Source organism: Hypanus sabinus, chromosome 6 (assembly GCF_030144855.1).
Source record: "Hypanus sabinus isolate sHypSab1 chromosome 6, sHypSab1.hap1, whole genome shotgun sequence".
Taxonomy (NCBI): Eukaryota; Metazoa; Chordata; class Chondrichthyes; order Myliobatiformes; family Dasyatidae; genus Hypanus; species Hypanus sabinus.
This window is the reverse complement of record NC_082711.1, coordinates 105310065-105323391: the sequence shown is the minus strand read 5'-3', so window position 1 is coordinate 105323391 and position 13327 is coordinate 105310065. Positions and strand designations below refer to the sequence as shown.

The following is a 13327-nucleotide window of genomic DNA, read 5'->3' as shown; positions in this document are numbered from 1 at the left end:
AATGACTTGGCCTCCAGCTATCTGTGGCAATGAATTCCACAGATTCACCACCATTTGACTAAAGGATTTCTTCTCAATCTATGTTCTAAAAGGACATCCTTCTATTTTGAGGCAGTGTGCTCTATTCCTAGACTCCCCCGCTACAGTAAACATCTGCATGTCCAGTCTATCTGGGCCTTTCAATATTCAATAGGTTACAATGAGATTTCTCCCTCATTCTTCTAAACTCAGCAAGTACAGGCTTAGAGCATTCAAACACTGTTAACTTTTTCATTTCTGAGATTATTCTTGAACTTTTCCTGGAACCTCTCCAATGCCAGCATATCCTTTCTTAGGCAAGGAAAACATACAATGAAATGTATGAGTTCATGTAATATTTTAATTGTTTGAAATGTATTCGCCAAGGCACATACAGCATAGCATGCTCACCAGCAATGAATTAATAGAACTCAGATAATGGTGTCCGAACACAAAAAGCAGAGCTGTACAATACTGACAGATTTCGGGCACAAGACTCGCACTATTTATATTAAAAGAAACAGACCTTGTATTTGAGCATGAAAAGTTACAGAGACTACGATGAAGCTATATGGTTCATTCTGAACTACGAAAAGTTATTCCAAAAGCATCAAGCTCAAGAAGACTTCATTAAAATAAATAAGCAATAATTTATCGGGCACAATCATGACTGCAGTATTTGATAAGCTGAACATACCTGTTCTGAACTTGGCTAGCTGCATACTGCACATAATTCTTCTTTTCTTGAAGTTTGGCCATTAAAGTTTCAATAATAATTTTTTGGTTTTGAAATGCTTCTTCTAAAAATTGATATCTGTAAATAAAAAAGGATAAATTTATCAAAATCACTGTAGGGAGACGAAATACTTCAAACTGATTTCAGGAGAGAAATGAAGATCAGTAAAACTGTTTTGAATTATTATATCCTTGCCAAAGGAATAAGACAATATCGACCAAAAGCAATTGTTTGAAAGGTTACCAATGTTCACACTACAATTTTATAATCTCATGACCTTTTTGGCACCAAGTATCTTTAATCTAATGAATTAAGTTTGACAATCAGTTAGACTGCAAGAAAAATAATTTTCAGGGAATCAATTTTAGTGTGCTGGTAGAATAGCAAACATTGGCCAGTATACTCAATTATTGCAAAGCAGCATTTAACATCCACCTTAAAGCATATATATGGTTCCTCATCTCACCCAGAAAATGGTACACCAGCACAAAGTACAAGAATACACCTGGTACAAGTCAGGATGATACGCTCCTTCGTTGTACTCAATTGTCTCCTCTTGGCCTATCAGAGATGTTTCATTTCTTCTACCTATCTCTCTCACCTTCTCTGCTGCTGAAAAGCAATGTTTTTCTCTTACCCAGATCTGATGAAGAGCCTATGAACTGAAACATTAACTACCGCTGCTTCCACAAATGTTACCTGATATGCTGAACGTTATAGCATTTTTCATTTTAATTTCAGAAATTCCATCATCTATCTTTTAATGTTTACTTACTGCTGGACTTGTCAAGCTTTTCATTAAGTGGGCAAACCTGGACCAAACTGCACATTGTTGAGTACATCCCAGTGTTGCAACTATACTGGAACATTCTGGCTGGAGATATGAATAGCCTTCTGTGCTGCAGCCAGGGTGATATCTACTCTAATCCCTGGTTCTAAGCCTTATCCTAACACAATGTGGAGTGATTTGAATAGGCTTAAAACTGACGTGTTGGGTCTGCTAGATAGATCCAAGATGACACCTCCAGTTGGTGTTTCTGGCTGAACATGGTTGTAAATATGTCAGCTCTGTCTTTAACATCCATATGCTAACCAGTGTGTGCTGCAAGTATTGGTGTTAAACCCTTTCCTGCTTATCATACATGTTAAGGATTTGGAAGAGAATGTAGTTGGCAAGATTACCAAGTTTGCAGATGACACCAAAATTGGTGGTACAGTGAAGATTGTCTAAAGTTACAAAAGGATTAAAATCGACTGAGAAAGTGTGCAAGGGAATGGCAGATTGAATTTAACTCATAAGTGGTGCATTTTGGGAAGCTAAACTTGGCAAGGACATACACAGGGCCCTGAAACTGAGAACACAGGTAGACGAGGTGATGAAAGTACATGTGGTATACTTGCTTCCATCATTTAGGGCGCTGAATTGAAGTTGATAAAATATTAGTAATGTAATAGAGAAAGATAAAAAGAACAATACGTTGTTCAAAGTCTTATGAAGCAAGACCACGCGAGGGAGCTTCACAGTAGCACTATCAAGCAAATAAAAATTACATCAAGCCAAGGAGAACTAGATTAAACAGATAAAACCCTGAAAACAGATGGGTTTCAAGGATTATTTTAAGAGGAGGAAATGGGACCCTAAAGAGATCTGACGGAATTCCAGAGCTTGTGGCCTCACAGATTGAAGACAACATCAATAAATAGGGGAGTATTGATGTGTATTTAATATTACAGTAATAGTATATATCTTCTTTTGACTAAACATTTGTTGATTACACAATTCATTACGGGCTACACGTAAAAGTGAATGGCATACATCATTACACCACCACGTCATATGTGCATACCTCACTAAAAGTTAAAAACTAAGTTTACATGCATCTCTCCAGCTCCCTTGTTTTTCTTTCATTAGTTTTGAATGTTGGGGTTACAAAACTTAATTGTAATGAGGAAGTTTTAAATGAACCCAAGCTGACTACCAACCTGTTGATGCACAGCGAAACATTTGAGTTAAAAAAAAATGCTGCAAGAAATGATTTTAAAAAGTGTGCAACACATGTTTCTTCTTTACAAAAGGAGAAAGGTGGTTGAGTGTTTTTTTATAAAAGGCAGAAAACTGATGAATTCATGGGTTCATAAACAATGATAATCTAGGTGATAATCATTGCAAAGACATGGGTACAATTGTGCAAAAGATAACTTACCTGATGTATAGAACAAATGAGCAATATTTTAATGCAAATGAAATAGCCAATGAGAGCAAGTGTTAGTTTTGCTGAATGTATTAGGTGGAGAGCATACAACTTGATGAGGAATTTAACTGATTTAACCAAACTAGCCAAAATAAGCTTTGCTGATTCCATGAAAATAATGCAGGAACATTTAGAACCAAAACCATCCTTCACTGCAAAATGTTTCAGCTTTCATAAGTGGAATCAAAAGGAAGGGGAGTCCATTTCAGTCTAAGTGACTGAATTGAAGAGACGAGGCATTGTCAATTCAGTGATCAGCTTAATAATGCACAGAGATCATTTAGTATATGGAATCTTACAAGAAAGCACTCAAAACAGCTAACTGAAGCACAACTAACGTTTAAAAGAGCAACTGAAATCACTGTATGAATGGAAATAGCAGAGATGCAATTGTGTTGCAGTCAGGAATGAAAGTGACAGTGAACAAAATTGCAACATCAAAACAAAATCTGGCCAAACAAAATGTGTGGCAGGGCCTCACATACTCTAGATTAGTGGTCATCAACCTTTTTAAGCCCAAGATCCCCTACTTCGGCCTTAGTAAAAGGCAAGATCGACCCCACATCAATCAGTTACATGCATGCGCACCAGGGAGAAAAGACCGGAAGTAAGACCCAGCAACTCAGAAGTAGAAATAATATATGAACACCAGGGGTACCCACCCTTTTTTTTTGCACCGTGGACCAGTTTAATATTGATAATATTCTTGTGGACTGGCCGACGACGGGGGGGGGGGGGGAGGGTGTTAAACACAACCGGAATACAGCGATACTTGAAGCAGGTTCCTTATGTCCAGTCTATTCTAGTTTTCACGGCTCTCGGCTTCTGTCCCGCTTGCTCACGTTTTTTCCGCTGAGAAAACTCAGTGGGTTCGTCTTTAAGTGCTGGGTGCTTGGACTCAGGGTACTGAAGCAGTTTTGAGACATTGTCTCATTAGACAGCCTCCGGGCCCGAACTCAGCCTCCCACCCACCCGCCGCCAGATGCCTTGGCCAGGTGCGACTGGTCGTGGGTGGGGTGAGAGGACGAGGTCAGAGCTGGAAGTCCCCGTACCGGGGCCAACCGAGCGGGGAGTGCGACTGAGCGCCCACCCGCCCACCCCCCTTGTAGGATCTATAGGCTGACAAAAGTTTGTTTCAGTAGATCGCAGCGCGGTAGCTGCTCTGATACTTACGAAGCGCCGAGTCCGAATTAGGCCGTCTGCAAATATTTTAGCACCGGGTTCCCCACGAACGTTCGGTGTGCTAAACAGGTTCAGAGGCAGTGATCCAGGCCAGTAGCGACAGCACTTCCCGCCGGCTGCCCGAGGGCAACCGGTGATCCCCGGCGCGAGGGTATCACTGCATTTAGTCGCCTGATGACATAGCGTGGGTTCAAGTTCAACAGTGGGCTGACAGGGAATGAAGAAAAGTGCAGCTGACTCATAGTGTTTCCTCGCAGCCCGGTGATTGGGAACCAGTGAATTACACTGTATAGTGCAGGAGAGCTATACGCATGCGCACTGGACAGAAAGAACAGAACTAAAACCTCGCAACCCGGAAACAATCTCTCAACAATATCTGTGTATTTATTTTTCTTTTTTTTTCGGGATCAACTGGGAAAGTCTCAAAGATCGACTAGTCGGTCGTGATCGATGGGTTGGCGACCACTACTCTAGGTCAATGCAAATTTAAAGGTGAAATGTTCAGAAAATGCAACAAAGTAGACACATGCAAACAGCATTGTCAGGCAGACAAAAATAAATGACTGCATGGAGAGGTGAAAACGATAAAAAAAACATGCTGCAGTTTCAAGAGGACTAATTTGCATGCCGTTGATGAAAACTTCTAATAATGATGAGAGTGACACAGGACTGGGTAGCTTCAAGACTTACAATGTGATAGCAAACAGGCATGCAATATGGCAGGGGTCACTAACCCTTTTTGCATTGCGGACCGGTTTAATATTGACAATATTCTTGCGGACCGGCCGACGGGGGGGTGGTGTTTATCATGACCAGAATATAGGTAATAAGTCAACTTTAAGTCACTTATAAGTGGCTAATACACTCAATTTTGTTTCTAAAAGGGTTTATCTAACAAATTTAATATTAAACACAACGCACATTTTCCTCTCATGAATATAGTGATAAGTCAATTATAACTCACTTATAAGTCAATAGCATCATAATGTTTTAAGTAGCATTTGGGTACTAAACACACAACGCATATTTTCCTCGTGTGAACATATAAAATCATTGCAACCACTAATATCGCTGAATCAGTGGGAGCCTGCAACAAGACGGTCCCATCGAGGGGTGATGGAAGACAGCGGTACTTGAAGGGGGGTTCCTTATATCCAGTCTGTTCCGCAATTTAGCTTTCGTGGCTCTCAGCACTTGCTTCTGTCCCGCTTGCTCACGTCTTTTTACGCTCAAAAAACTCAACGGGTTTGTCTTTAAGTGCAGGGTGTTTGGACTCAGGGTATTGAAGCAGTTTTGAGGGCTTCATTGCCTCATTAGACAGCCTCCAGGCCCAAACTCCAGCCTCCACCCACCCACCACCAGACGCCTTAGCCAGGTACAGCTCGTCATGGGTGGGGTGAGAGGACAAAGTAACGGCCGGAGGTCCCCATGCCGGGGCCGCGGTGGTCGCAGTCCGGAGAGAGTGACCAACCAAGCAAGGAGTGTGACAGGGCGAGCACCCTTGTAGGTTTGAGTTTGGCTTGAGGGATGACTTTCAGTAGATCGCAGCAAGGTAGCTGCTCTGCTACTTATGAAACCTTGAGCCCGAATTAGGTTGTCTGCGAATATTTTAGCACTGGGTTCCCCACGAACATTCGGTGTGCTAAACAGGTTTAAAGGTGGCACCCATCTGTCCGTGCTCCAGGCCAGTAGCAACGGCACTTCTCACCAGCTGCGCAAAGTGGCCGGTTACCTGAGGCCAACCAGTGTTCCCTGGCGCTAGGGTATCACTGCGTTTAGGGACTGATGACCTCGCATGAGTTCGAATTCAACAGTGGGCGTGACAAGGAATGAGGAAAGGTGCAGCTAGCTCATATCGTTTCATATCGCCAAATCATGGCATCTCCTTGCACATACTAGCACATACTTTGCAGCCCGGTGGTTGGGGACCACTGCAATATGGCTTACACAAGAAGTCATTGGCAATTTCATTAAAATGGAATTGAAAACTGGCTCGACTTGCTTCAGTCATTCCACAATATCAGTTCGTGATCAGCAGCATTTCAAAGATACTAAACTGAAGCCTGCAGACATCCAACTAAAAACTTACACTAGAGAAAAGATAACTCCTGTGGGAATGACATTAACAGTGAAATACAACAACCAACAAGCCACATTGGGCTTGTATGCAGTAAATCAGGAGGGCTAGCATTGTGGGGTTCAGACTGGTTGGGACAACTACAACTTGGGAGATCTATCCACCATTTGCATACCACATCTCCTGCAAGAGTCAACTGAGGCAATGTCCACACTAGACTGGATAATTTTGAAAAACGCCGGTTTCGTGTAAAAACGATAGGCGTCCACACCAAGCGTTTTTGAAAATATCTCTGTCCCCATTAAAACAGGAATTTAGGTGAACCTGGGCATGCGGAGGACACATCTACAGAAAACAAACTACATGTTTGGGGTCAAATCTCACATTGAAAGTCATGTTTGAGCAGTTACAGACTAGAAAATCTTAAAACAAAATTGCCAAACAATGGACAGCTGTGGGCTCTCACGCAGGAGGACTTAAAACTAAAAAAAAACAAATACTAGAGCGTACAGAGGCAACCGACAGGGAGTTCACGGACAGTATGACCCGGCTGACGACGAACATTAAAAAAACTAACTGTTGCATTAATAAAGCGCCTTGTTAAATGTATAAAATATGTCTGCATCAGTGTTATCTTGTATTTCCATACAACGTTACATTAGGCTGTTACACATCTATTGTCAGAGAAGTACTTGCATAAATAGGTAAACCGCTTTCATACAAGCAAGGACAGAAAACGGTAAAGTGAGTATACTTATTTATTCAGTAAGTTATGGGTCAAAGTATTTGGTGAGTACATTTCTAACTCCTCTGGTTTGTCTCGTTGCCGTCTGTTCTGAAATTGTTAGATTGTGTGGGGTTGTGTTCAAGAAAACAATGAAATGCCGCTATCTGTTCTAGCACGTCATGACAGTGTTTCTAGAAACCTCCGGTTACCCTGTCCACACTGCTCCGGCCAATTGGCGTTTTCAAATTTACACACTCTGGAGAGCATTTTAGAAAACCTCTGTTTTTGGGGGAGGAAAGCGCTGTTGCAGTGTGGACAGAGGGTCAAACGAAGAGAAAAGGCTTTGGTCACAGATTTATTCTGTGTAGTGTGGACGTAGCCTGAAAGTGAATTATGGAAGGTACTGGATGATGCCACAGCAGTGTTCAAGGATGGCACTGGAAAACTCAAACATATCATGGGTAAAATAGTAAACCAAGATTTACAAAGCATGTCCAGTTCCTTATTCCATCCGTGATTAAGTAGTCAGTGAGCTAGATCGCATGGAGGCTGAAGCAATTCTTTCTAAGGCTGTGTGAAGCCCAAGGGCAATGCCAGTGGTCCTAGTAGCCAAGGGTGGTGGAGATTTGAAGATCATCATCCACCCAGCACTGAAAGTAGATCAATATCCTCTGCACAGCATATGTTTGCAAACCTTTCTGGAGGAAAGTACTTAGCTGAAGCCTACCTACAGATGGAGACGAAAGGAGTCCAAAGTGTTTCTCATTATAAACACTCACAAAGGGCTTTATTGCAAAGGGCTTTATTTTGGAGGAGCATTCCCATTCTGGCAGAAGGATATGGACCAGTGCTGCTGCAAGGCTGTACAGGATTGTGTTACCAATGAGGATGACAAGGAACAATTCCAAAATCTCAAGACACTTAAAAAGATTAGAAGATTATGGGCTCAGAGCATGAAACACCAAGTGTGAATTCTTTAAACAAAGCTTCATTTACTGTGGTCACACCAGTGACACACAAGTGCGCTGAGAAAATTTAAGCACTGGCGGACGATCCAAGACCAAAAGATATGTCATAGTTGTGGTCCTCTTGAGGATTTGTCAATTATTCTTACAGGTTTCTTCCAAACCTGGCTACTGTGATCTACCCCTTGAACTCATTATTAGATCAGGAAGAAATGGCAATTGGCAAAGCAGTGCGAAGTAGCTTTCTAAAACGAAAAGGAAATGATGATGTCACTGTACTCATACATTCATGATCCACATCATCCAGTGAAGCTTGCCTGTGAACCTCACCTTATGGTAATAGGTGCAGTTATGTCATGTTATCACTGATGGAAATGAATGCCCCACAGACTTTGGATCAGGTTCCCTTACCGGTGCAGAGAAAACCTATGCTCAAACAGATGCCTTGATTCTGCTTTAGGGTGTAAAGCATTTCAACCAGTACTTATATGGGAGACTTGGGACACTTATATGGTATCCTTGTTACCGATCATCAACTGCTACTGTTTATTTTCAACCCACTGCAAGATGTGCCATCAAAATCAGCAGCATGAATGCAGAAATAGGCTCTATTTCTTGGATGATAATTACAGGATCGAACTCAAGAGGATAGACGATTATGGAAATGGTGGAGTGCCCCATTTACCCTTGGAAAAGGAAATACCTGAAAAACTTACAAGAGGACACTCCTGTTGACGTATTCTCCCCAATGCAAATTGAAAGTCGCCCTATTATGGCAGAGATAATCCAAAGGGAAATCAAAAGATCCCACATCATTTCAAGTGTATATGGCGACTCCAAATGGCAAGAATTTGCAGAAGAAACTCCAGTTCTCCCCTTTTTAATAGCACTGGGATGAACTTGCCCTTGACAGAGTTTGTGTTATGCAGTGATTGAGCTGTACCATCCAAGCTGAGACCTGAGGTGTTGGAGAAGCTACATTCAGGTCATCTTGGCATGGTCAGAATGAAAGTCTGGGATTGAAGCTTTGTCTGGTGGCCCGGTGTAGATCAGCAGATCGAGCAGCTTGGGATGCCAGAAGTAAGGTGTCTGGAGCTGTCAGAAACACTTCCTTCAGCACCAAAGTCAACTCCTATAACCACCAGAGGCGGCCCCAGAACCTGAGATTGTTTCACAGCCACAAGCCTCACCCGTCAAGCAATGATCCCCTGGCCCTTGTCAGGAAAGACATTAGGCCACAAGAGTAAGAAATCCTCTACAGTGATAAAATCTTTAGATCTGAATGTGTCAATTAAAAACTATGCTGTGGATGTCTGCGTCGTAGTTGTATTCTATAGTATATTGTATTTAGATCAAATGCATTCTGTATCGAGTTTATAGCCAAGTAGGAAGTCTTGCATACTTAATATTTCAGTAAGTATACTGTTTAAGCATTCTGTTTAAAGAATTCATTACAGTTTATATGTAAAAGTACATAAATGGCATTCATCATCACACCATGTCATGTGTATGCCTTACTAAAAGAAAAATCAAAGTTTACACACATCTTTCAGGCTACTTTTCTTTTATTTAGTTTTATGGTTTGGAGTTACAAAACATAAGTGTGGGTGCCGCAGTTAGCACCATGTTATTACAGCTTGAGGTGGAGTTGAATTCCGGTGTCTCTGTATGTTCTCCTCATGTAAAGTATGGGTTTTCCCCAGGTGATCTAGATTCCTCCCGCAGTCCAGACACTTAATGAATAGGTTAAATGGTCATTGTAAATTGTCCTATGACTAGGTTAGGGTGAAATCAGGGTTATCAGGGGTTGCTGGTGTGACATGGCTTGAAGGGGTGGAAGGGCCTATTCCAGTACTATCTCTAAATAACAAGAAATAAGTGGCTAGTAGAGAGGCACTAACATTTTCTGTTATGTTATACACAGAGAATAGGTTCCGTGGACTTGGTGCATGGATCTATGGGACAAATGAGGATTGTACCACTAGTGTTTGTAAAGCCAAATAACAACTCAGGTAGAAAAGACGTTTAGTAGGTATAAATAATCTTAATGATGACGTAGATAGCAGGCCTGAAACACAGCTTAACTGAGGATGCAAGAACCTTGCTATTTGCTTAATTCCTCATTGTTCTGCTTAGTAATGAGAAAGTGTGTGTGGGCAGGAGAGGCTGGTTAATAAATCACATTGTAGGAAATGTAATAAGAGAGAGGTAATCCATTTTTGAACAGGTCCAAGCCCAGCAAAAGGAGCATTCTCTAATCAAATGCTCGTTACTGGCACCACTCAACTTCCATCATCCAAACCTACGAGCCTCATGCAACTGGCCTGTGGATAACCTTTTTGCAATGTCTTTTAATAAATTACACCTCAGAGTGGATCGATCATGTGTATTTATTTTACATGCTGCAAGAGAAGACTATAATCACACAAGCTTCAAAAAAAAACACAAATGGCACAGTCACTTTTTCTACACAAATGTTAACTACCCCATGCCAGTTCAAGGACAGACTGCATTGTTAATCTGCCTAGTCAGTGTATTTGGTATTCTTCCAGTAACTGAATTCACTTGTCTTTCTGTAATTTGCTATTTACTCAAGGTCCATCAGCATAATGTTGCATGAACACTATTAGCAAAGCAACCTGGTACAATACAGGTTCCATTTTGTTAGACAAAAATGCTATCTTGTTACTACTCATACATCTCCAAAGCCCTTACCCTCGAGGCCATCGGTCAACTAAATTCCATTCCATACACCAATATCCTGACCCAACTTTCTACCCCAGCCCATAAATCTCAAGCTCAGCCTTTTACAATAGCAAACATTCAATCTTTCTTCAGCATTAATATCACTCTCAATACCACCCCAATCGTAACTCTGGCCTCCCTTGGGGACTTTTTCCTCTGCATGTTCTGCACTGGTGTAAGATTGCAAGATCATTCTTCATGTCACAGCCAATTCAGACACCCAGATTCTCAGTAATTCTGAATTTAAGCAGTAATCACAAGATTAGAATGGCCATTAGCACACCATATATTGATTTTCCTGTCTCTGAATTTGTAGAACTCTCACATTTACATGAGTCCAAACTTAAATGCGATTGAAACAATCTTGCATCTCTGTAACTTTGCCAAGTAAAATAGCTTATGTCTATTGAAACCTTTGTTTACCAAGCAATAAGATTCAAATCTACACTATAAAACAAATATGTAAAATAAATGAAAGGCAAAGTCTTTGTCCATCTGTAAGACAGAAAACAATAGTTTAACATATTACTAATGATGAACATGGCTAACTGTAGCTGAATATCTAGTCTGTCAAGTAATTGGGACTAAAACCTTAACAGCATGAACAAATTCAGCCCTTTCGGTTGAAGATCATATGGCATGATGTTGCTGACTGGGAAAAGAAGAAAATGTCTGTGCATTGCTCAGGCTACATCCCACTTATGAAAGCTGGTATCTTAAACTTCAAAGGCCAGCATGCATCAAATCTAAGGAAAGTTACTGACCATGGAGAGCATCCAGAGGAGGTTCAAAAGAATTAGCACAAGAGTGATGTCTAAGAGTACTTGATTGTTCTGGTCATCCATTTGGAGTTCAGGATGATGGGAGTCTCACTGAAACCTACTGGATACAGCAGAAGGCTAAAGAACGGGGTTTTGGTGGGGGTTTTGATTGAATGGCAGGCCTCATTCAATGTACAGAACTAACTCTGCTCCAATATTTTATGTTTAATGAACTGGAGATTTTCATGAAAAAAAATTAAGAAGTAAGGACTTTTTGTTTACATTGTTTTATGACTTCTTCACCCCATCCCTCCTCCAAATGACAGAAGCCATTCTGACATACATTCAGCAACTCAGAAAGGATGGTAGTGGAGGCAAGAGATTGAGTAATTACACAGATTTGCATCTTCTTCAAAAGTCCTTAGAGTTTCTTGCTGGTAGTTTCCAAGGGGCTTTCTTTGCTCAATGCATAATCCAACAGGGAAAACACAGAACCAGCAATTAGCATAACACTATTACAGTGACAACGACCCAGGTTCAATTCCAACACTGCCTGTAGAGTCTGTTCACTCCCCAGGATTTCCTTCGGATGCTTTGGTTTCCTCCTACATTCCAAATACGGCCAAGTTAGTATGTTAATTGGTCTCATGGTGCAATTGCGCTGGCAAGGCCTGATACTGTGCTAGATCTCAAAAAAATTATAGCATTACCTACCCATTTAATTTCAGCCTTAAATGAAATCCTTGATGAGGGATTAGTTATGTAAAGCAATATTTAGATTTTTGCGCACTTTACTGTATGGACTAATTTTGAGAATATTTCATATACAAATGGGATTACGCTTCTTGATTTCAAAAATCCTTATTTGTTCTTGTCAATTACCTAAACAGAATTTCAGAAATAGCACCGAGTTGGTGAACTACTGAGTAACAGGAGTAAATCCAAGTAGATACTTAATAATATATTTTACACTTTGAAACATGGCCACTAGCACAAAAACGTCACAAGCTAATGATGTAATAACAAATAATTTCAAAATTTATCCAGTGAACAACTGGATGGTTCCTGGGTAAAAATCACAGACCTGTTCTTTTTTTTTGAAATTTTGGCCAAAGTAGCATTTAAATTTTGCCCAAGTTTCCATTCCAATTAAACAATGCAACAGGATAGGGAGGGTTTCATTTCTGAAGGAAAATACTCAAGAGCAAGAAAAATCTGTGCAGGCAGAAAAAGGGTCAACATCTTTTATGTTCCAATTTTTATGCACTTTCAAAAAAGTTGAAAAACAAATCACATGTGCAATGTTCACTCTATATTGAATCTATTGCATTACAACTTGTGTCATCTAGAGTGTGTTTAACATCAATCAGACAGATACTTACTAGTGCCAGTACCTGATTCGCTTGCTGACATAGAGAAACAGTGAAGAAAAAAAATCCCTTCAGCATCAACGACTAAGCATCATCTTGCGGTTCTCAAAACACACAAAATACCGGGAAAATTTATTGGAAATCCCCATTAATTTGAAGAAAACTCCAAAGATCCTATCAATTTTCTGAATTGTGTCTCTACTATAGTCCAAAGAACAGTTTTAAATATCAAAATCTTAAAGAGTTGTACTGAGGGCCTTCATGATTTCCTCAGTGAACCCTGGTCAGTATGGCATCAATTTGGATGACTTTAACCTCAAGGCATTGCAACTGACTTCATTACCAAAGGGTAAGAGGAATACAAGGTAACCCTTGCATTCTTCCAATCAATGGCTTTTAATAAAAGATATGCATTTGACAATAGTTAAAGCCAATGCCAGACTCCTAAGAAAAAAGCACAGCATCTGTAGAATATAGTGTACGTTTTTCATTTT

At 40.6% G+C, this 13327-nt stretch overlaps 1 protein-coding gene across 2 annotated transcripts in view; it reads right to left on the bottom strand.

The window, feature by feature from the left end:
• The window catches only part of trim33 (tripartite motif containing 33), a 189243-nt gene that overhangs the window by 44923 nt on the left and 130993 nt on the right, over nt 1-13327 (bottom strand). For both annotated transcript variants that reach the window (XM_059972689.1, XM_059972690.1), the window contains exon 5: nt 716-832. In XM_059972689.1, coding sequence (XP_059828672.1) covers nt 716-832 — 117 coding nt within the window. The remainder of the gene's footprint in view (nt 1-715; nt 833-13327) is intronic.